The 21241-nt window shown below is 43.8% G+C and overlaps 1 protein-coding gene across 1 annotated transcript in view; it reads right to left on the bottom strand.

Moving 5' to 3' along the window:
* The window catches only part of ADAMTS3 (ADAM metallopeptidase with thrombospondin type 1 motif 3), a 58523-nt gene that overhangs the window by 18298 nt on the left and 18984 nt on the right, over positions 1-21241 (bottom strand). Inside the window, exon 4 of the mRNA XM_040063744.2 lies at positions 19893-20049. Within this exon, the coding sequence (XP_039919678.1) occupies positions 19893-20049 (157 nt within the window). The remainder of the gene's footprint in view (positions 1-19892; positions 20050-21241) is intronic.

The following is a 21241-nucleotide window of genomic DNA, read 5'->3' as shown; positions in this document are numbered from 1 at the left end:
TTCAGGGATTTAAGCTAGACAGACTAATCCACCCTAATCTCATTCTGGAATTAGCTGGTTTGTTACCTCTTCCTTTTTTAATTTGCTAGTCACCTGCATCCCTTACATCCCGATCTTACCTGTAGGAACATATCAGCCCATGCTCTTGTGCCAAGAGAAATGGTTATTCCAGGTTACAGCACGTGTTTGTTCTAGAGTGTAAAATAACAGAACTACAGCTCTTACCCTGCTATTAAATAAAGCTGTGATCTGGCCAAATGTAATTTCATCAATGCTGTTATCCACCAACCCTCTGTGTACCTAAAGAGAACCCTCAGCATCACTCAGATGGGAGATTCTTACCATTTTATTTTATATTGTAAAATACATGGGCTGAATTCTGTGCTAGTGATAGAAGCATTCCTTAAATATGCATCCATCCATCCATCCATCCATGTTTCTCCCATATGTTCTCTTGCCCAATTGCCTAATTTAGCCTTTTTCTGAATATACTGCTAGGAAAAGTATCTAGGGGAGATCCACACCTTCCCTAATTCAAAATTAAACTAATGAGAAATCAGTATGGAACCAATTGAGATCAATCTAAGTCCCTTTCCAAAGAGTGTGTTAATGCACAAAATGTCCCTGGGGACAGACGCGTTCTGCAGCTACTAAAAAAATTCCATTCTGCTCTTCTCAAAGTAAGAAAACTAGGCCAGTCCATCCTGTCACCGCCTCCTGAGCTTTATTTTGAAGTGTGCCTTCTGAAAAACCAGCGAAGAAAAAAAAGAATCATTTAGTTCAAACGCACATTCCGAACAGCACCAATATAATTCTCTTTGATTTCTGCACAAATTGTGTACATGCAACATTTTTGTGGCGCTGCTGGTGCTGCCTAATTGTGAGGGATCAGCAACAGAAACCACCCAGGTCGTCAGGGCTAAGATACGATGACAGGATGTTCTCATTAGGTTCTGGGATGTGCTGGAACTCGTGTGCTTTGATTTATTAGGCCCTTAAAAAACAAGATTTTGGCAAGACAAACATTCTCCCTTATCTTTTCTTGAAGAATTGCCTGAAATTGCCTTGTACTCCAGAAGCATCAAATGCCTTTCTACCACTACCACAACAGTTTTGTGGCATGTAAAGAATGTGTCCTGTTCTGAGGTCCCTGCCCCAAACCCCCTTCCCATGTGGAGCACCGACACCGGGACCTGTAGTCTTGACTCCACGATTTGGATCCTTACTGTTGTCACTGTCTCTGCAGGAGAGTTTGTTGTTTGCTTAACTGCTGCCAAAACTTCTGCTTGTTTGTTTTTGGGGGCTGAGGGAAGAGTTTGTCTCTGCAGCAACCCCAACGGAGCCAGCTGGCCATAAAAATACTCAGTTTTACTTGATGTCTCACTGTATGTTCAAGGCTCTATCCATGAAGTGTTTCCAGAAGCCCCTGCAGAGTGTCTCTCTGGGATATTTCACAATGAATAAATATTATCTATGAACTTTTGATAACACAAAGCAAGCCAGCTCTGCTGCTGCAGGAACACAGTGCAGTTACACAAAAGAGAACATTGGATTTAACACTTCCCTCAGGGCAGATGGAAGAAATCACTTGAGCATTAACAAAAACCAAACCAGAAAAACTCAGAAGAGCCTGCGAGTCAGAGTCACTGAGGTTAGAAAAGACCCTTCTGACCATCAAGTAAAATGTTCACCCATCGCCTGGATGTCATCCACCACATGAGGACGGAAGTGCTGCTGCATCTGTGAGTCTTGGGATGTGGCAGATAGGTTTGGTGGAGGTGTCACCTCTTCCAAAGGCGTCTTGGTGTCACAGGAGGTGTTAACAGAGGACAAAGACACTAAAGCATTTCCTAATGGAAATAAATGCCAGCAACCAGGTTCAGATACAGCTCCACTTTCAGAACAGTTTCACCACACTAAGGAATGAAGTGAAGAGAGAGAAAAAGTTCTTATGACTTCACATGCAGACCTCCTGAGAAGATTAAGCTTGGAGAATTACCTCTGTTTATGTTCTCTTCCACTGGGACCTTTGGAGTGGCAGTGATTGGCAGAATGAGAAACAAACAGGGATTAAAGGAAGGTCTGAATCCCAAGGCTGCAGGATTAGTCATGAAATGCATAAGCTCCACGGGCCACAAACACAGACCCCATCTTACTTTGTTCTTACACTTAAAAGAGCAAAGGAAACATTCAGGAGTGCCGACTGCTTCCATGAAATATGTGTTTCTCTGGTACCTGAGCAGCTCCAGCTGCAGAGTGATTCTGGGAAGGATGGAAGATTTCCTGCACTATATTCCTCGTGCTGACATCACGGGAAGGCTCTTCCCTTCCGCGCACCATCAGCGAAAACAGCTCTCAGCCCTCATTTACACCAGGGCTCGATGCCAGCGACACACTCAGGGAGCCACGTAGAAATGCATAATCCTCTATATATTCGAATTATGTTTAGAGCCAGCTCAGGATAAACTTTTCCAATAGAAAAGGCTGGAATTTTACCCTGTAATTTTCTTGTCATCACTTTCCTCCCTGGCATGAGGCTTTCTAGGACTGCAGGTTATCCTCACCTGGCAGCAAACACACACAGAACAGAGCCAGAACTTAAGGAAACTATAATTAAATAGGCCTGAATTTAGGTCAACTATTAACTGTTCTTTTTCCATCCCATGACCAGAAACAAACAGCAAAGAGGAACACCAGCTTGTTCCAGAAATCTCAGCGCTGGAGAACACTCCCTGGACAGTCTGCAACAGCTCTGCACTCACCCGATTCATGGTGAAAGTGCTTTTAGATCTGTGGAATTTTAGTAGGGATGGTGCTGGCAGAGCTGTCGCTGCGAGGCTCTAACATACAATCAAAAGAAGAGGAATGAGGCTCAGGATCAAACCGAGCTTGTTTGGAATAAAGATACTGCCCTCTAATAATCTGAGGGAGGACAGTGGAGAAGCAGAGGAGAAGCCACAGCAGCTGCTCTCTGCACCAGCACCTTGCCTGGCCACCACTAATACCAGATCACAGCTCTGCGCTGGCTTAACGCGGCCTCAGGACTCGGCCGGCCTTGCCCTGGCTCATCTGCTCTGAGCCTTATTTTTAGCTGGGCTTTAGCCCTAACAGCCAACTCAGCCAAAAGGTAGTTATCCCAGAATTACAAACCATTTCTCCTGGAATTCCTGCTTTCCTAGTAGCAAGAAATCCTCCCATTCCCTATTTATTTAATTATTTCTCTCTATATATATATACATAGCAAGAAATCCATCATAATTTTATTTTGGAGGTACAGGTGATTTGGTGGTTAGTTTTGTTTGTGGAATTATTATTATTTTTTTTTTAGAACAGGTTAAAAATATGTATTTATTGCACGTCATTATTCAAAAAAACTTAATTATGGGTAGGGCTGGAGTCTGGCTCTAACCCTGAATTTTGAAGTATGAAAATGTACTAAAAACAGTCTCTTGACAATTCCAGGTCTTTTAGCAAGACATCATTACAAGCTGTCACTCTTCAGTTTAGCAACTTACACATATAGCTCAGAGACTTTAATAGTAATAAACTGATTTTTTCTACTTTAATCCCAGGAGAACATTCTGTTGAGTAAAAGCCAGAATTTTTTTGGACATGTGAGGAAGACTTGAGCATTTGGGTCTGGCATTTTAGGAGATCTGAGTGACACCTTCTGCTGGTGCTTACATACAAACAGAGGACACATAGAAGCCTGTGAGTCACATACTGGACACAATAAATCAAGCAAGGCCTTCCCTTTGCGACTTTACACCACACCAAGTTCTTCAAGCCAATATCAATGGCACCCTTTAAACACAGCTGCAATAAAAGGTGAAAAATAAAAAGGAAAAAAAGTCCAATTTTGCAAAATCATCATCGGTATCAATATCCAAAAGTATGGAAAAAGCATCTATAGAGGCTCCGAAATTTGGTTTGCAGATGAGAAAAAGTAAGTCAGCAACAATGTGTAGCCTGGCCCACTGCTGACGTGCATACCTGGGTATCTGGGATGCTGGAACCAAACCCAGTTTGGGTATGGGAGGGCTTGATTTTACAGCTCAGAGTGGCCAGGCTTTACTCCCAAAGTTTCCAGCTCTCAAGAGCATCAAATCCATGATTTTCCAGGTCAGACACTAACCCAGGAACGTGAGAGAGCTCTGCATTAATAACCTTAAAAGCACTCGTGCCTTCATGTATCATTACATCAACCCAAAAATAATTTTTACTTCACAAAGGAATACTCTTAAAGCATCCTTGGATTTCTAACTGGAATAATGCACTGTAAAAGGACAGAACAATCCAGAAAAGGGGGTACCCACTACGTTCTGAAAGCACAGGTTGCATTCATAATTTATCTGCTACCTCAGAACTTACTGGAAGAAGAAATGCTGGATGGCCTGAGCTGTCTGCCTTTCTGGGCAGCTTCCCTGACATGCCAACAATCTTCACAGGAATTCCGGGGTCTAAACTCTTTAGGCAGGTATTTTTGGCACCAGAACACTACTGCGAGCTTCCAATGCTCGAGGAAGTTGCTTTGGCAGAGACGCAGTCCCCGCAGTGCTCATTAACTAAGTCATTACAGCAAGGCCTTAAAATTCTCTCACTCCTTACTCCTTGGCAGCTGACCCAGCTTCTGCCAGCTGGCTTAAAGCACGGCAGGAGCCAAGGTTCCTCTTTCACAGACCAATGGAGTGGTTTGGGTTGGAAGGGAGCTTGAAGCCCATTTCCTTCTGCCTCCTGGCCACGGGCAGGAACATCTTCTACTAGACTAGGTTGCTCTAAGCCCCATCCAACCTGGCCTTGGACACTTCCAGGGATGGAGCAGCCGCAGCTTTCAGCGAAAAGAATTGTACATGTATTGTACAGTATGCGAATTTTTAGTAGCAAAGACTGGGGCAAATGGGAGTAGTTTCCACAGAGGGCACTAACTACTCCTTGGGTTCTTCATTTCTTTGGGATAAAGGGAGAGCTGTGTTTACATGCAGCTGCTTATTTTTAAAAGCTGTGTAAGGAATGTGTTCCTAAACATGTGGGACCTTTTCCTGCCACAGGAGCCGTGCAAGAGGACACAGCCTGGCCGGTGATCCTCCGCAGTCCCAGCCACAGCCCTTTTCATCAGCAAGCAGCCCACTGCCCACTGTCAACAGCAATTACCCTCTGATCACCACTTTATCTGCCCTAGGCCTCTGGAAGTCAGCAAAGCCTGCTGCACTGTCCAGACACAACAACAGGACATGGGGACAGAGCTCAGGTCCCCTAGAAGGGGATTGTTCTGAGCAGGCAGCTGTGCCTTGCTCACACAGCCACACCATCCTCCCCAGAGCCCTTGGGAATGATGGATGGACCTTGACAGCTGCCAAGGAAGGACTTGTACAAGCCGCCAATGTACAATTCAATACTTCACCTAAATATCCTAAATGTGTGCTCTACCAGCCCCACAAATGATGTAAAATCCCCGTGTCAGAGGCCTGCCACTTTGATCCATGCGATGGGGAAAGCTCTCCCACCATGATCTATGCAAGGGGCCAATCTCAGGAAAGAATCTTTGCCCTTTTCCAGCACAGATTTGCTTTCTCCTGCCTGTGGAGAAGCCAAAGAGCTCGTCTGAAGGGCTTGCCTGGACAGCCAGAACTGCTGTCCAGCTGGAGAGCAGAGCCACAAGCAGCTGAGGCAGCTAAGCTTTTCCGTTAGAGTAATGACCAACAGTGAAAACACATTGTAAGAACCCAAGGGAAAAACGCCAGTGGTGGCAAGGTGGGGCACAGCAACCTGCTACTACAAAAATGCTGAAGGACACTGTGGTGGCAGCAGTGGAAGAAGCAAAAAGGTACTTTAGGTGGTTTTTCCTGTAAATGAAAGAGACGCGAACACGCTTCTCGCTGACTTGCGCCAAGTTCTCTCGAACCTCTGAAAGACAGAGCAGACCACTACCACAACAAATTCAGGAGCAGTTAACGCTGGGATCTGGGTCCTGCCTCCTGCCTTGGCAGGCCTCTCTTGGCCTGATGGAGCTCTGGAATCCGGATAATCCATCTAGAGGTCACTGGCTGGAGTGAACATGCGTCCTGTTACAATAAAACACAGAATCATTGAATTGTTAAGGTTGGAAAGGACCTTTAAGAGTCTCAAGTCCAACCGTCTGACACCTGAAGTCTAAAAAGCCAAATGAGAAATTGAGGAGGGAAGAGATTGAGCTCTATCCAAGTGCCAAAGACAGAAGTTTTGCACATAAAGAAATCAAAGGAGATTTCTGAATTTATTTGGCCTTAAGCCACCTCTTTCCACCTCTCACAGAAGGTTCACAGAAGCCATAGAACAGGAAGATTAGCTGGGCCTGGATCCATCCTAAACTGAATGAACCTCTATATGGGTACAGAAGTCAAAATTATTCTTCAACACCCTTGGTGTTGAAGGGTGTAATTCCCTTCTCATGGCCACCGGCACAGGTGGAAACCAAGGATGCGAACCATGGGCAGACTCAGCTATCCCATGGCTTCTGCTGAGATCAGTGTTTAAAGGAGACAGGAGAACGGAATTCACAGTAATCACTCACATAAAAGGAATAACTGAGTGTGCAAAACTGACAAAAAATGAGGGAAAATATTCATGCAGCTCATATTACAGAGACAAAGAGAACTTCAAATGCCCTGCCACTGATAGTGAGTCACAAAGTGTGCGGGTGTGCAACAACGGGTCACTTCCTTCCAATGCCTTTCTCCTCCGTTACTCGATAATGTAGCGGAAAGCATAATTGTCCTTAATTGCTCAGTTGGCACTAAGTGGATTCCAACCTTCTGAGAGGACAAAGTCCAGCTGGGTTTTGGAGCCCAGTCTTCTGATGAGCCCGTGCACCTGCAGCGGCACTGGCCACGTCCAAGTCAGGGCTCCTCCACTCCTGCAGCTGACTGCCAGGCAGCAACAGAGCCATGTCTGCATACATGAGAGGTCCCTTCCCAGCCAAAACATTCCAGGATTCCATAATCCTATGATACACATACACTGCATTTGGGTACATATGCTGGATTACAATATTTAGGTATTAAGGTATGTAAACCCAAAGTTTTGCAGTTTCCTTTGCCCATCAACCTTATCTCAAGCTGAAATCTTTAATTTTTTAATGAACTTGCACACAAGAACTGGCTGAATTAATGATTATGGAGTCATTTTTTCTGGAGGAATAAAAAAAAGTGAGCAATTATCAATATATTCCATCTAGCTGTGCTGGGTCGACAAATTCTGATTCTTCACTGAAAAATAGTATTCACACAGTGTCACACAGGCAGATTTTGTGAAACCACAGAAAGTCAGTCAAAGCCAGACAAACATTTTCTGGAAGGGACGATTTTAAAACTGGAAGGGCTGACAGGGAGAAAACAGTCCTGAAGTAAAAGCTAGCTCTCCATTCTCACACTTCCTTACGAAGCAGAACCTCACCTACCCACAGCCCTGTCTATAATTACACAGAGTAAGTGTGATGCACTTACAAAGACCACACAGCCTGACACTAGACATGCTGACATCACACTATTTTTAGTGAAAAAACACAGCATATAGGCAGCTTAGGAGGGTTGATTTTCACTGTCACACAACAGAACTGGTTTGCAAACATGGGAGTCCCATCTACACTTTCCTGTGGCCATTTGGGGGAAGAAGAATTTTCTGCAAGGCCCAAAAACCAGCCCTCCAGAAACTGACACAGATTTTTTTCATTATGGATCCACCCCCCTTTATACTTTCCTTTTTTCATATAGACTCTTACACAATGAAGCACTTTTTTTTCCTTTCCACCTCACCAAATTCCTGCGAGCGTGCCAGCCTCGCCTGCACCTCGCACAGATGTGTTATGAATCTAACTCGCACTGTTTCCACACAGGATATTTTGATCATTCCCCTCTCCTTTTCCCCATCCCAATCCCATCCAAAATAACACAGAATCATAATCATAAATTCTCCTGTTCTGACCTGAAAGGCCATTCTTTCAAAGACTATTTCTCTTGAAAAAGCTGTGACTAAGGAGAAGGAGTTTTTCGGCAAGGTTCATCCCTGCAGTCTGCCATGGGGAGGTGAGGCCTGCTGGAAGGATCTTCCATATGGAATTAGTACTCCTTTCTATCCAGAATGCACCTTCTCTCCCCTGACACTCAAGAACACTCAGATAAAACATAATTTTCCAGCTCCTGTGTGTGAATTAATTCAAATAAATTGGAACATTATTGCTAGAATCTCATCACAAATGTGTGAGTATCCAAAATGCCATTTATTTGTGGAATGACACTTCAAGTGTTTCATGCCCCTTCAGTAGCACTCTCTCAATGAAGCTGCTCCTCAAATCCAAGGAATTTTCCTGTGAGAGGAGAGCTGCCAACTTTCCCTCTTTGGCGAGCAGGGTCCCATTCTTGCACCTCTCTCCATTTCCTGCACAGTGTTGCTTTAATGAGCCCTCCAGTCTGGTGGAAAGCTAACAGAGACAGTGAGAAAAAGCATAATAATAAAAAGGAGAAGAACCTGAGAGGGGAGAAGATTTAGGAAGAATTTTCCATTGAATATACGATGCATCTGACTAGAAATATGACAAAAAGGAAACAGTTTTCCTCTGCAAAAGGAGGGAAAACAGCCCAAGTGTTCAGTTTAGACACATAAAAGCACCTCCTAAGCTAAACAGTAAATTTAATGACTTAGAATTACAAAGAAATACTTAGTCAAATACTGTCTTGCAGAAAACGCAGCAAGAAAGACACTCCTGTGCACCAAAAGCTATCTACAATTTTCAATCCCATCATCCAAAAATGCAGCCTTCATCTTAGATTCAACCCCTAACTAACTAACTAACTAACTAACTAACTAACTAACCCCTAAAGACGAGCTTATCTCAGCTCTGGATCCCAGTTTGATAGTGTGGCTGCAGTGGCTGAACTCCCAAAGGAGGATGGCAGCGGGAATGATGCGAGAGTCGCAGTCTAAGGTGAGAGAAAGGCTGCGCAGAATTAGGAGACAACAGAATCAACCAATGTAGCAGAAGAGTAGAAGTGGCACAACAGCAAATAATACCAAATTTAAAAAGTGCATCCAAGCATTAGTCACGGATAATAAGCCTCTCTTTCTCGCCACATGGAATTTCAGCCATTTCTCAAAATTCCACTGGCATAAATATAAAGGAAAAGCTCCAACTATAAACTGTCACTGAATGCTGTTGAACTTGGGCTCCTGCTTTTTTTTCCATGAATGCACTGTAAGTCAGCATTCCAAGAGCAACAAATGTCTCCAAGCCCAAGCTATTTCCCAACAGTCCATGGACCACGAGAGTGTCCAAGATAACAGCAAAAATATGCACAAGGCCATCCTACCCAGATACCACATCAACAGAGGAAAGGGGGTATCCCAAAACCCCAGGATGATCTGCACAAAGGGGTTCTTGGGTTGGGACAACAAACAGCTTCAAAAACCCAGCTGAGCACAAAGATCACTATACTGCTGACCTGAAAATCCTAAAAAACAAATAACATCCAAGTCATTAGCGAGACAGAGCATGTGCTTGGGATCTGCTAAGTGTGATTTGGATAGAAGCTCTGCCACTGTAGAATAGCCACTTCCAAACAGAGGGCATCAACATACCCACTTCTAGCTGGAGTAATAACCTGCAGTGTCTTAGAATATCCAACTCAAGCTGTAAATATAATCACCATCCAAAATAAGCTTTCACAGAAGACGCTGAAAGCAGCTAATTATGTCCCAAGTACCTAAAAGGTTTCACAGATGCTCTTGGTTTTCCAGTTCTGCTCTTCCACAGAAAAGCATCTGAGGGAACTCACTGTCCAGCAGCGCAGCTTTCCAGTTTCCCCCTGGCTTTCCAGCTTCTGCCTCAGCTTCCCTGGCATTGCAGACACAATCCTATCTTCTACCTCTGCCAGTACCTCACGACTCTCATTGGAAACTTGTACAGGGACTGCAAAATATGGAGTTATATGGAGATACCGGCAGCTGGATCACCTGTACACTGAGCCATCACCTGTGAGGTTCAGAAAAGGGATGTTAAATTCAATGCAGGGAGTTCTCTCTCTTTGAAGAAATTTAAAGTCTAATTTCTTAAGGCTTTAAGAATGGAGACAGGGCAGCTGGAGGCAGAGGACTCTGGATTTCCATGAAGCCTTACATCTGATGAACAGCTGTGAGAAAACCTGCGTGGCAAAGGCTCAAGAATACAAGTGCTCAGCTTTAAATCCTACAGATACAGACATGGAATGACCTGCAGGAGACATTGCTGGCTTTTCTCCATCACTTCCTCCCTCAAATGCCACAGGTTTCTTCTTTACATGGGAACAAACTTCCTAATTAAGTGGTATTAGAGGGCCTGATCAAGAAACAGGCATTTGGAGTTTAGTGCCTAAGGAATTTTTCTCACTATCAGAAATTCTAAGTGAGCCTGGAGAAGGAAAAAAGAACACATCTGCTCACTGCAGTGCTGGTGAGATGTTCCTAATAACGACGCAGATGCTTCCAAATGGAAGTGGATGGGATGCCCAGATGGCTTTCGTTGTCCCATTTTTCCAAGCAGCCTGACAAACTTCAGATGTAAAAAAATAGATATGAATGATGATTCTGTCTCGCCAGCAAAAAGAAAAAAAGAGCGTGTTTCACGAAGAGCAAATGAAGCAGATCTGAGGAGGTCAGAACTTCATCAGTCTTCCTCCAATTAAACCAAGTGTCTAATCAATCCCCACAACATGGCACCACGCTGCCTGAGCCCTCAAAGAACAGATACTTTTAACCGATTTATCTCCCCTTGTGCTCCCTATTAAAGAGCAATGTTAACTAAAGGAAGACTGGTTTTTACTTCTAGTAGTACATGTTCTCAGCATCAGAAACTTGGAAGCTTTGAAGTGCTGGAAGTAATGAAACTATATTGTTACTTATTCTTGGCAGGGAAAACTCTGATTAAGAGAAGGGGCTTGAAATAAATCAAGAATCAACCCTGTAAAAGAAAAAAAAAAATCAAAACATTAAATACCAAAGCAGAGACTCAAATGCATCTGTTTGCAAATTCACTCGTGATCAGGAATAAAAAGAACATGGAGTTGGCAATGGAAGAACCTGAGCAGAACCCAGGGATATGGCAGTGAATTGTCAAGGACTGCTCAGAACAAACTATTTAAAACAGTTCCCAAAATTAATTACATGGTTTCTGGATATTCACTGCCTGTTGGTTAGAACTGAGCATTCAAAAACTAAATAAATAAGGTGATAAATTATTTTGTGAACTGGATTTTTACTGCTATCAGAGATCTATGGAATCCAGGGCTTTTGCTGAAAATCAACAAAATCTACAATGCTACTAGTTACATCATCTGTGAGATATCAATTAAGAGTTTCTTCATAAGCCACAGAGTATAATGAGTTACCCTTTCACTCTAAGGTACTTCTCAGTTTTCAAAACTGATTTTGCCACAGATCAAATGAAAGCAAGAGATATACTTGGAATTGCTCCCAGTCTAGAAGCACCAGCTGAATTTTTCATGTTCAATAACATGAATTTTAAGTAAAGTTTGAGATATTTGCTCTATTTTGTGAGGAAACATGGAAGATCAGAATGCAGTTTCACTGTGGATTGGCCCTGAGCTTCTTTTCTGCCCTAAGCAAGGGAAAAAAAACCCCACGAAGAATCTTCATCATCAAATCACAAATACTCAAAGGCATATAAAAATCTGCGTCCAGAAACAAAAGGAAAAAAGGACACTAATTTGTAGCTGGTTCCTAATTAGCTCCCTAACTTGGTTAGCAAGTCCAAGACCTAAGTGAAAAGTAAATCACTATCTGGCAGAGCAGCCTGCAATCATCCCCAGTGATTCTGCTCAAGCTACATTTAGAGCTCCAAAGAAATATCCTCAGCAGCTTCTTCTCTTCCCCCACGGTTCTCTTTTCCTGGGTTACAGACACTTTCCACTAGCCCAGGTTGCTCCAAGCCCCATCCAGCCTGACCTTGGACACTTGCAGGGATGGGGCAGCCACAGCTTCTCTGGGCAGCTTGTGCCAGGGCCTCACCAGCCCAGAGGGGAGAATTTCCTCCCAGTGTCCCAACTAACCCTGCCCTCTGGCAGTGTGAAGCTGGTTCACGCTGCAGATGGCAGAAATCCTCAGACCCACAAACCTGCACTCTCTGCTTGCATGGACCTTCTCAAATCCCACTACAGCACTCCACAGCCCTTGGAAACACAGTGCAGAAGAGCCTGGGCAGGAGGGAACAGGGCATATACTAAAGTGGCAAGCTACTACAGCATTAACTTTCACATGAAATGGAAGAAACACATCCCAGCTCTCCAGGCCCAGAGGTTATTCTGATGCTCAAGGGCAACCACAGACCCAGCACTGACTCCCACTGACCCGACTTATGTAAATAATTAACCGAGTTACTACTACCTCTTACTTTAATACCTCTAACAGATTTATGGTCAAGGAGAGAAAAGCACAACTACTATTCCTCCTGGAAATTGTGACTGTATGTTCTCTGGAGCTATTAGTGAGGAGAACTGGAAAGTCAGAGCAGACCTCTCCATTAAGAAAGCACAAAGTTCCTTGGATGGCCTTGTATCACCTGTTTCTGTTTCCAGAAGAGACTAAAAAAAGCTCAGTTTACATTGTGTTTAACCCTGTTGTAGTTGAAAATTTATTATCTGAAAGATTTTAGGTATTATTGGGATTTTGCACAAGATGATCAGTGTATTTGGAAGTGTTTATTCTAATTTGCAATAACCAGGTGGCGTGGATGTATTATTTGATGTCTGTAGGATTTCAGAACACAGTTATTTGGCAAATTGTTATTCAAACTCTGTGATCCAGATTTTGCATTTATGGCTACAGGACAGTAATTTCCTACAAAAAGATAGCACTTGCTAATCAAGCGTGCATTTTCACACACACTCGCAACCCATCGCTCCCTGTTCTCCATGGAGGATGTGTCTGAATCCAGTGTTCTCCAGATATCTAGGTCCACTGTTAGAAATACGGGAGAAGAAGGAAAATCCTACGTTTTCTAGTGACCCGATGGACAGAGCCTGTTGCCAGGAACAACGGGAAGGACAAACCTATCCCCTGCTAACTGCTGGGAGGCAGCAGCCTGCTTGTTACCTGGGTGGAGAGGTAAAATGCCAAAGGAGACACAAGGCCATGCCTCCTACGGAGAGGTCCTCAAACCTTTCCAGGGAACGTTTAGAAATAGGTCCCGCCAATAACGCTGCGAAGGAAGATCCAACAACGACACGCTCCCTTTGGCTACTCATAAAGTTCAAGCCAGCTAAGCTCTGCATCCCTCCCTGGGTTCTCTTCCCAAACCACATGGTATTTGATGGAATCCAACACAGATTTCCCACAGGTCAGCCTCTCCTTGTCGATGCACACGAGCAATCAGCTTCGCTGAGACATCAATTCCCTCCTTTCCAGCTCTAACTGCAGACTCAGATTTGTGTGACTTTTAATAACCTCCAGAACCCTAATTATCTGGCTGATCCTGTCCCATGTTATTGGAATACTCCAAAGAATGATTAGGCAAAGTATTCCGGAAAAAAAACCCCGTTTTCTCAGCAAACAACAGCTGGGTCATGCTGTTACTCTGCAGCGTTTTACTATTGCATTTTGGAAAGATTTATGCACTTGTGTAACCCAGAAATGGATCTGAAGAAACTCAGTCCACTGGGAGAAATGTGAAGTATGAGGCTGATGTTCTCATGTTAGTAATTTCCATCCGCATTCCTGTCAGCTCCAGCTGCCCGGTTCTGTGTCACTCCACATACGACAAACCAGATAACTTATCATCTACTTTTATCATCTACGCCATGTTTTGAAGGGATAAAGAGAAGGGTGTAGTGAGCTCTGGGACATCTTGGTGTAATACATGGGGCACAGCAAGAATTACTCCACAGTAACCCCACATGGACCCCACCAAAAGCAAGAGCATGGCATCCAAATTGCTCACTCAAAACTCACCAGATGCATTTTCCTTCCCTGTCATAAATCACGGATGCCATCTCATCCAAGTATTATCAAAGATATAAATGAATTAAATTGCCCTCAGTTTGGATTCTTAAGCTGTTTCTGGAATCTTCCTATAAATATATTGAGCATCAAACCCATTAAAAAACCAGGTGTCTCAGAGTCAGGAAAAATTATAAAACTGCAGAAAATTCAGGAGGAGAAAGTCCAGCAAGAGTCTTATGGTATGGAAATTACTCTTTTATGTTATGACACGAACTGCCATGTTTTAGTCCATTTTCCCATCAAAAGCCTGCTGTAGAACACAGACTGATTAAACAAGGCTCTTTGCTCCCAGGGAAAGAGTCTCGGTGCTCTCATTTCGGTCCTAAATTTGCAGGATGCGCATGTGAAACACATGAACAAGCCCCAGCCCCCGCAAGCTGTGGGAGGATTCATTTCCTCTGGTTCCTGACCTCTAATTCACATAAACTCCCCCCTCTGATTCTCATTCCCATATTCTCAGAGAGTGCCATCCTGGTATGTCTGTCCTGGTCCATAAAAAGCACTTGGAACCATCTCTTGTGCACCCTTCTGACCAAACTCAGTGGCAGAAATAAGCCACTTCACACCTAAGCCAGGGACCCCAGTACTACATGGACCACCCAAGGGTGATCCTCACCTTGGCATGTCTCTCCCGGATTACTTTGAGAATGTCATCTATAAACCAAACAGGCTCCTTCTCATAGGACCAGCTACTTACACAATATTTAAAAACCTCTCCTGTCTGTTAGCGCCACTGTTTATTGAAAGTTTTCTTCTTCCTATGCAATCTGGGGGCACAGGGAGTTTTTATTGGAAAACAGTATGAGTCTTGGAATGGCCACAAGCTGAATGTACTGACCTGTCTCCATTTTTTCAATTTTCCCTTCATACAGATTTTTCTGTGTGTTTTACTACTCTGGCGCTGGGTGCCTGCAGTTGGAATGAAGCCTTTATTCTTGGTTTTATTTAAAAATCATTTTCCTTTGTTATTGCCAAGAACAGAAGACGACTTAAGCAGATGGATGTTTCTGCTCTCATCATCAGGTCCAACCTCCCCGACACAGACAGAGCACATCAGTCACTTCACAGCACCTTCTGATCCACTCCTGCTCAAGCTTTTCTTCCTTAAAAAAACTGTAAGCTTTTCCTCACTATAAAGTTTGTGTTTCCCTTTGTTTCCTAAATATCCGTCACCAACACTCCTTTTCTTTTATACCACACCGTGGTCCTCCTGTTCTAACTGATTACCTAAGCAAACTGTTACCTGAAAACAAAAGGAAAAAACCCAATCCCACAAACTATATTCAGTGAAGAACTTCAGAGAATCCACTTAAGTTTCAATTCAAGGGAAGAAGACTAAATTAAAAGCAAAAGCTCCAGAAGTGCTGAACAAAGAACAGAATGTCCTTAGATGACGCACGTTATTGCCATCAATGCAAATTATTGGTGGCCTTTTCTTGAGGGACTACAAGAGAGCTGGAGTGAGACTTTTGAGCAGATATTAAGAAGAAATTCTTTCCTGTGAGAGTTGTGAGGGCCTGGCAGAGGCTGCCCAAAGGAGCTACCCCATCTCTGGAAGTGTCCAAAGCCAGGCTGGATGGGTCTTGAAGCAAGCTGGGATAGTGGAAAGTGTCCCTGCCCATGGCAGGAGGTGGAGAAAGATGATCCTTAAGGTCTCTTCCAACCCAGACCATGCTGGGATTCTGCGATTATACAGGAATGCCCATACTGAACAGAGGATGTTACACAACATGCTGTAATGAGTCTACACAGAAATCATTTCCATCTTCTCCATTGTTCTGATGTACAAACTTGTGTGGTGGGCTGTGCAGCATCAAAAATATCCTCCACCAGAACACAGGTCATGAGAAATTCTGCTGAGAAAGAGTTCAGACACCCTCTGGCACGACAGCGTCCCTGAGAACCACTAACATGCCTGGGGAAGTGCAGAGGGAGGTCTCCCAAGGAGGCAACAGTCTTCCCATTCTTCTACCTTCTATTCCAGCCTTTCATTCCCAGGCAACCAGGAGCAATTCCCAAATCATTTCTTCCTCCTACATGTTTCCCACCTGGGACAAAGACACTCGATGCCACTGCCATGGCAACCCCATCAGACACACAAGCACTTTGGTTCTTTGGGGAAAATGAGAATTCTAAAAGGAATCTAGGAGATAAAGGCTCCTACTCCTTGTTTCCCACTGTTAGGAAGTAATTACAAAAATACTTTCATCTGAAGTGCTTGCTGGGTGAATAGGTTGTCATTTAAAAAATACTATGGTGTGAAGAGGAGGATGAAATAGGAAAGCTCTGAGTACATTACCATGCTGTGTAACTGCAAAGCTCAGGGTTGGTTGTCATTCTACCATACAAAAGTGCAAAGAAAAAATGATAAATGAACAAACAGGAGGAAAGATAAATTGAATACTCAGCTATCAGCTCGAGCAGTGCATGATCCAAACCCTCACCATCCCACTGATGTCCGTTTGAGTGCTCCCACTGACCCCATCGGACTTGGATCAGGCTTTTATGTTTCTGAAACGTAGCTTGGGTTTTATTTTACCACACTCCTGAGCCAAATTCAGTAGGACTTGTACTGAAGGTCTCCTAGGTGCAAATTAGATTGTAAATTCTACAGGTTCTTCGCCTGTTTCTCTTGCATCTTGAGAGCTTTCAAGGAATAAGGTTAATGATCACACATTTCAGCGATGTTTCTCAGCTTATTAACAAGGAACAGCTTCTTTTCATCCCACCCAGACAGAGTAGTATCATTGTTACACCTCCAAAACCTCCCAAACTCACGCTTGTCCTGAGAGCATTTCCTTCCATTCCTGAGTAAAATGCTATTTTGGTGACAAAATCCTAAGGATTTATTTAAATCATGTTTTAACATGATTGCCTCATACACTGTTCTATTTTTTTCAGCCCTGTCTGCACAGGTCCTTTGCTCTCTGTCCCTCAGACCTTTCACCCCCAACATGGAGACTTAGCCTTTGTTTCTTTTTGCCCTTAAGGATAAGTATTTCTTGATTTAAGAGACATTACTTGGGAGTAACACAACGTGAATGCTGACTACCTATAGTACTCAACCCAAATGAGAAGCACAGATGTTCGGTGTCTTTAGGATCAAGACTTTAATGACTGGGGAAGTCGAGCTTACAAACGTCATCCCAGGGCAATCTGACACGGAAAAGCTGTCAGGAGACTGTCATGTGTATTTACACCCATGGAGACCTCTAGACACTGTCCTGCTCTGTGATATGATTCCCAGACCAGACCTAACAAGATGCTCATCCCAGATGCTTAAAAACAAATGTCCAGTGTCACATCCCACTGCATTTAAGTGGTTTTTTTCAATAGCTGGGATTTCCCATGGGAGGCCTTGCCTTCCACCCCACTGAAGAGGAAGAGTTTCCTTTGTGCGGGGGAACTAACCTGAGGTCAGTACTTCAATCCAGCAAACACCCTGTCTGATGGACATCACAAGGACCAAGTAGGATTTTGGGTTAATAAAATGATTTTAACATTTGGTGGTCAAGACCTACTGCTTCCTTGCACTGCCTCACCTAGCAGAAGAACTTTCAGGTTCCAAGGAATACAGTCAAACAAGATCCTTTGAAACAGCAGACAGATTATCCATGACATACAAATAGTCAATCCTGCCAACAGCCTGTCAAATTATGGAAAATTATCCACAGTTCCCTGATATCACTGAGTGAGAGCAGAGGCAGTTTTGAAGCATAAAAGATATAAAACTACAATTCCCTGGTATCAAAACAAACCCCAAATATTTATGTCCATTTATATGCAAGAGATCCTACTCACATCAAAATGACTGAAAAGACAGAGGTATAAAAAAGCAGTTAGTAATGAGGTAATACTTCGAGGTGTCTAAACTGGGTGTGCACACACACAAAGAAAAATTCCCCACAGGATTGGGGCAGGATTTCCAATCTGATTTCTTGAGTGTCTCACGTGAGGCTTCTAAAGAAACCAGTCTCTATACAAAGCAAATTATGAAAACAATCCATGCAAATTGCCACTGTCATTCCCTAGAGGCTGTCCAGAGCCATGGATACAATAGACAGAAATCTGCACAATGTGCTGCTTCAGGGTGGGAAGGCTGAACCCACACTATCCAGCAGCTTGAGGGATCCCAACATCTTCCCCAGAAGCCCAGGTTTCTGGTTCCCACTTACGACGGCTCAGTGAGGCTTCATCAAAGAGACAGCCATAAAGGAAACAGGGAAAGAGAAGGGGGCAGGTGTGCTGACTTCCAGGAGAGCACTGCATACAAACTAATCAATATTGCACAGTACTGTGATCATTGCTAAAACCTCCCTCTCAGGATGGCAGCTTTTCTACTTACAACTCCTACGCTCATTCTGTCCAATTGTTTGAGCAATGTCCAACCAATCCTCAAACACTGCAGAATCCTGCACAAATACCAGATGTCCTGTCAGACTGCAAGCTCCTTCCACATAGCTAGAGCTGGAAGCCTTCCTCTTAGAAAACTGACTTTTTGCAGGGAAAACATGACACAGTGTGTCCTGTGTCACTGCTGAGAAAGGCTGTCACACTGTTCCCAGTTGTGTAACAACTTCATTGACAACAACAATTTTAAGTACTTTTTTATCTTAAGGGCCATTTTGTTGAGTCATCTGTCACTGAAAATTCGGATTCTTGTGTATGCTGGCTGAACTCCTGAAGCGTGAGCAGACCGTACTCTGCATCGCTGCCTCGAGCCCAGGCACGGTGGTGGAGGGAGCAAGGACAGAGATGAAAGAGGAACATTTTCATGGCATTGATAGGCAGCTCATACATAGATAACTCAACAGCTGCAGCTGACAGACAACTCAACCACTGCAAACATTCCCTCAGGCTCCACAGGTTTGGGCACCTAGCTTTAACCTTGGTCATGAAATCCTGGTTGGAAAAGCCTCCCAAGATTGAGTTCAGCTATTCCCCCAGCACTGCCAAGCCTACCCCATGTCCCCAAGTGCCACATCTACATGACTTTTAAATGCCTCCAGGGATGGTGACTCCTCCACAGCCCTGAGCAGCCCGTGTCAGGGCTTTGACAAACCTTTCCATGAAGAAATTTTTCCTAATATCCAATCTAAATCTGCCCTGGTGCATCTTGAGGCCATGTTCTCTTGACCTGTCACTTTTTACATGGGAGAAGAGACTGAATCCCACCTGGCTGCAATCTCCATTCCAGGACTTTTCACCTCCTTTTAGAGAAGGTCTCCCGGAATCTTCTCTTCTCCAGGCTAACCCCCCCCCCAGATGCATGAGCTAAATTGGAACGGCCTTGTTGGGGTACCAAAAGCCAAGCACCTCTAGTCCTATGCATTGTAAGTACTTATTTTACTTCCCAAACCCTTTCCAGTTTCAACAACACGTGAACACAATGTAAACATAAGAATATGAGAAGCTGAAAGATACTGAAATAAAGCAGACCACTGACGGGTGCAGAGTTCTTTCATCCTAAGCCCAGAGCCTCAAAACCCTCAATCTTCAATATGCAATGCCTTGGCTTATGAGGATTTGTGTAATATTAAAAAGACATACAAGCAAATGGATTAAACTACACAACGATAATTATTCTCAGACACAGTAATTATTCTCAGATGGACCAACCACATTTATCTTCAAGGCAGAGGGGAATTCTTGGGTGTGACAAAATACATCTGATCAACACAACTGCCTTCAGACCGCTTTCATTGCAACCAGCAGAAGGAGGAAAGCAATAAATTGGCACAATTTCGCAGTTACTCGGAAAGAAACAGGACCCAAACTTAAAACAGGAGTTGTACGGACTCTCTCAAAAGCTTCCATAGCCTGGAGTCACCTGGAACAGATGTGCAAGCAACACCCACGGGGTACTGTACCTTCTGTGTGGACATCGGGGAGCACGTCGGTGGGATGCTGCGCTACCGCTGACCGCCTGTACACCATGTGGATTCTTCCCTTCTCCTCTTCCATTTGCTTTCCTCTTTCCAAAGGCTCAATGAAGTATTCATCCTCATCAGTTTTGATCATTCCAGCCTGGTAAGGAAGAGATGAAATATGTCCATATGTAATTTTAAAGCCTAAAGACCCAGCCTGAGACCCTAAAAACAAATACTGAGAGGGATGAATATTACTGTAACCCAAACATTTCTTTCTCACCCCCAAACTTTTACCAATAAAAACAGCTTGAAGTTTTCCAAATGAACAGAGACGAAGGGGCAGAAGCAGGTTATGCATTTTCAAGTAAATCCTCCCTGTAAACTGTAGTGCCAACCCAGTGCTTCCTTGCCTCCAAGAGGGAGAGGTGTCCAGGGAGGTGCTCGGAGCACGTATTTTTCAAGGCTCCCTTGGAGAAAAGGCTGTGGTGGATTTTCAAGAAAAAAGTATGTAGTGGAATTTTTTTTTTTTTTTCCACAAAAGCACAGTGATGGAGCAATCCAGGAAAGCAGTCTCCAATCTTGGAATGCTATTAATTTTACTACTTTTTTCTTCTAAACTAATGACATTCAAAATTTCCATCCACTGAAGGAGGTAGGCTGGAATCTGTGCTACTGCGGAGTTCTCCAGAGCTGTCCTCAGGATTCTATGAAGAAGGGAAAACAACAGGACCACCGAAATCCAAAAGCAGCCTTGGAGGCATAGTGGCTGGAATAAGCCTGCCTGTCCCCAGCACCATCTCAGCACCGAGGCTCAGGGAAGTGGATTGACTCCTTGGCTTTCCTACAGACTTGCTTCTCCCAGGGGAGAATCCAGAAGAAACCTGCCCAAGGCCTCACCCTATCTGCATCTACCTTGTCCCCAGTATCTGTATCTGTCTAAATGACTTCTGAGCTTTAAGTAATTCCTTTCATCCCTGCAGTTCTTCCTGTCCCCCTCGATCCAGAAGAAATGGTGCAGAGTGAACAGAGGGAATTCTATGGAGAGGTGCAATAGCAAGTGCTGCTGGAGTTCATAATAAAAGGTAAGTGGGAGCAAGGCCAAACCCAGTCTGACCCAGGCAGCCGACCTAGGAGGGCTTCCCAGAGGACAGCAAACCTTATACCTTTTACAGGACATCCATGGATGAAGCAAAATACTTTTTGCTGGAAAATACTTTTTTTTTTTTTCTTCCCCAAAATGTATAAGATGCAGACAAGAATAAGGGAATAAGAAACAATATAAAGCCTTGAGAAAAATAACCTACAAGGGCAGGTTAAATGAAGGAATCACTTCCTGAGCCAAAATCAAC

This window comes from Hirundo rustica, chromosome 5 (assembly GCF_015227805.2).
Source record: "Hirundo rustica isolate bHirRus1 chromosome 5, bHirRus1.pri.v3, whole genome shotgun sequence".
Classification (NCBI taxonomy): Eukaryota; Metazoa; Chordata; class Aves; order Passeriformes; family Hirundinidae; genus Hirundo; species Hirundo rustica.
This window is presented reverse-complemented; position numbering and strand designations above follow the sequence as displayed.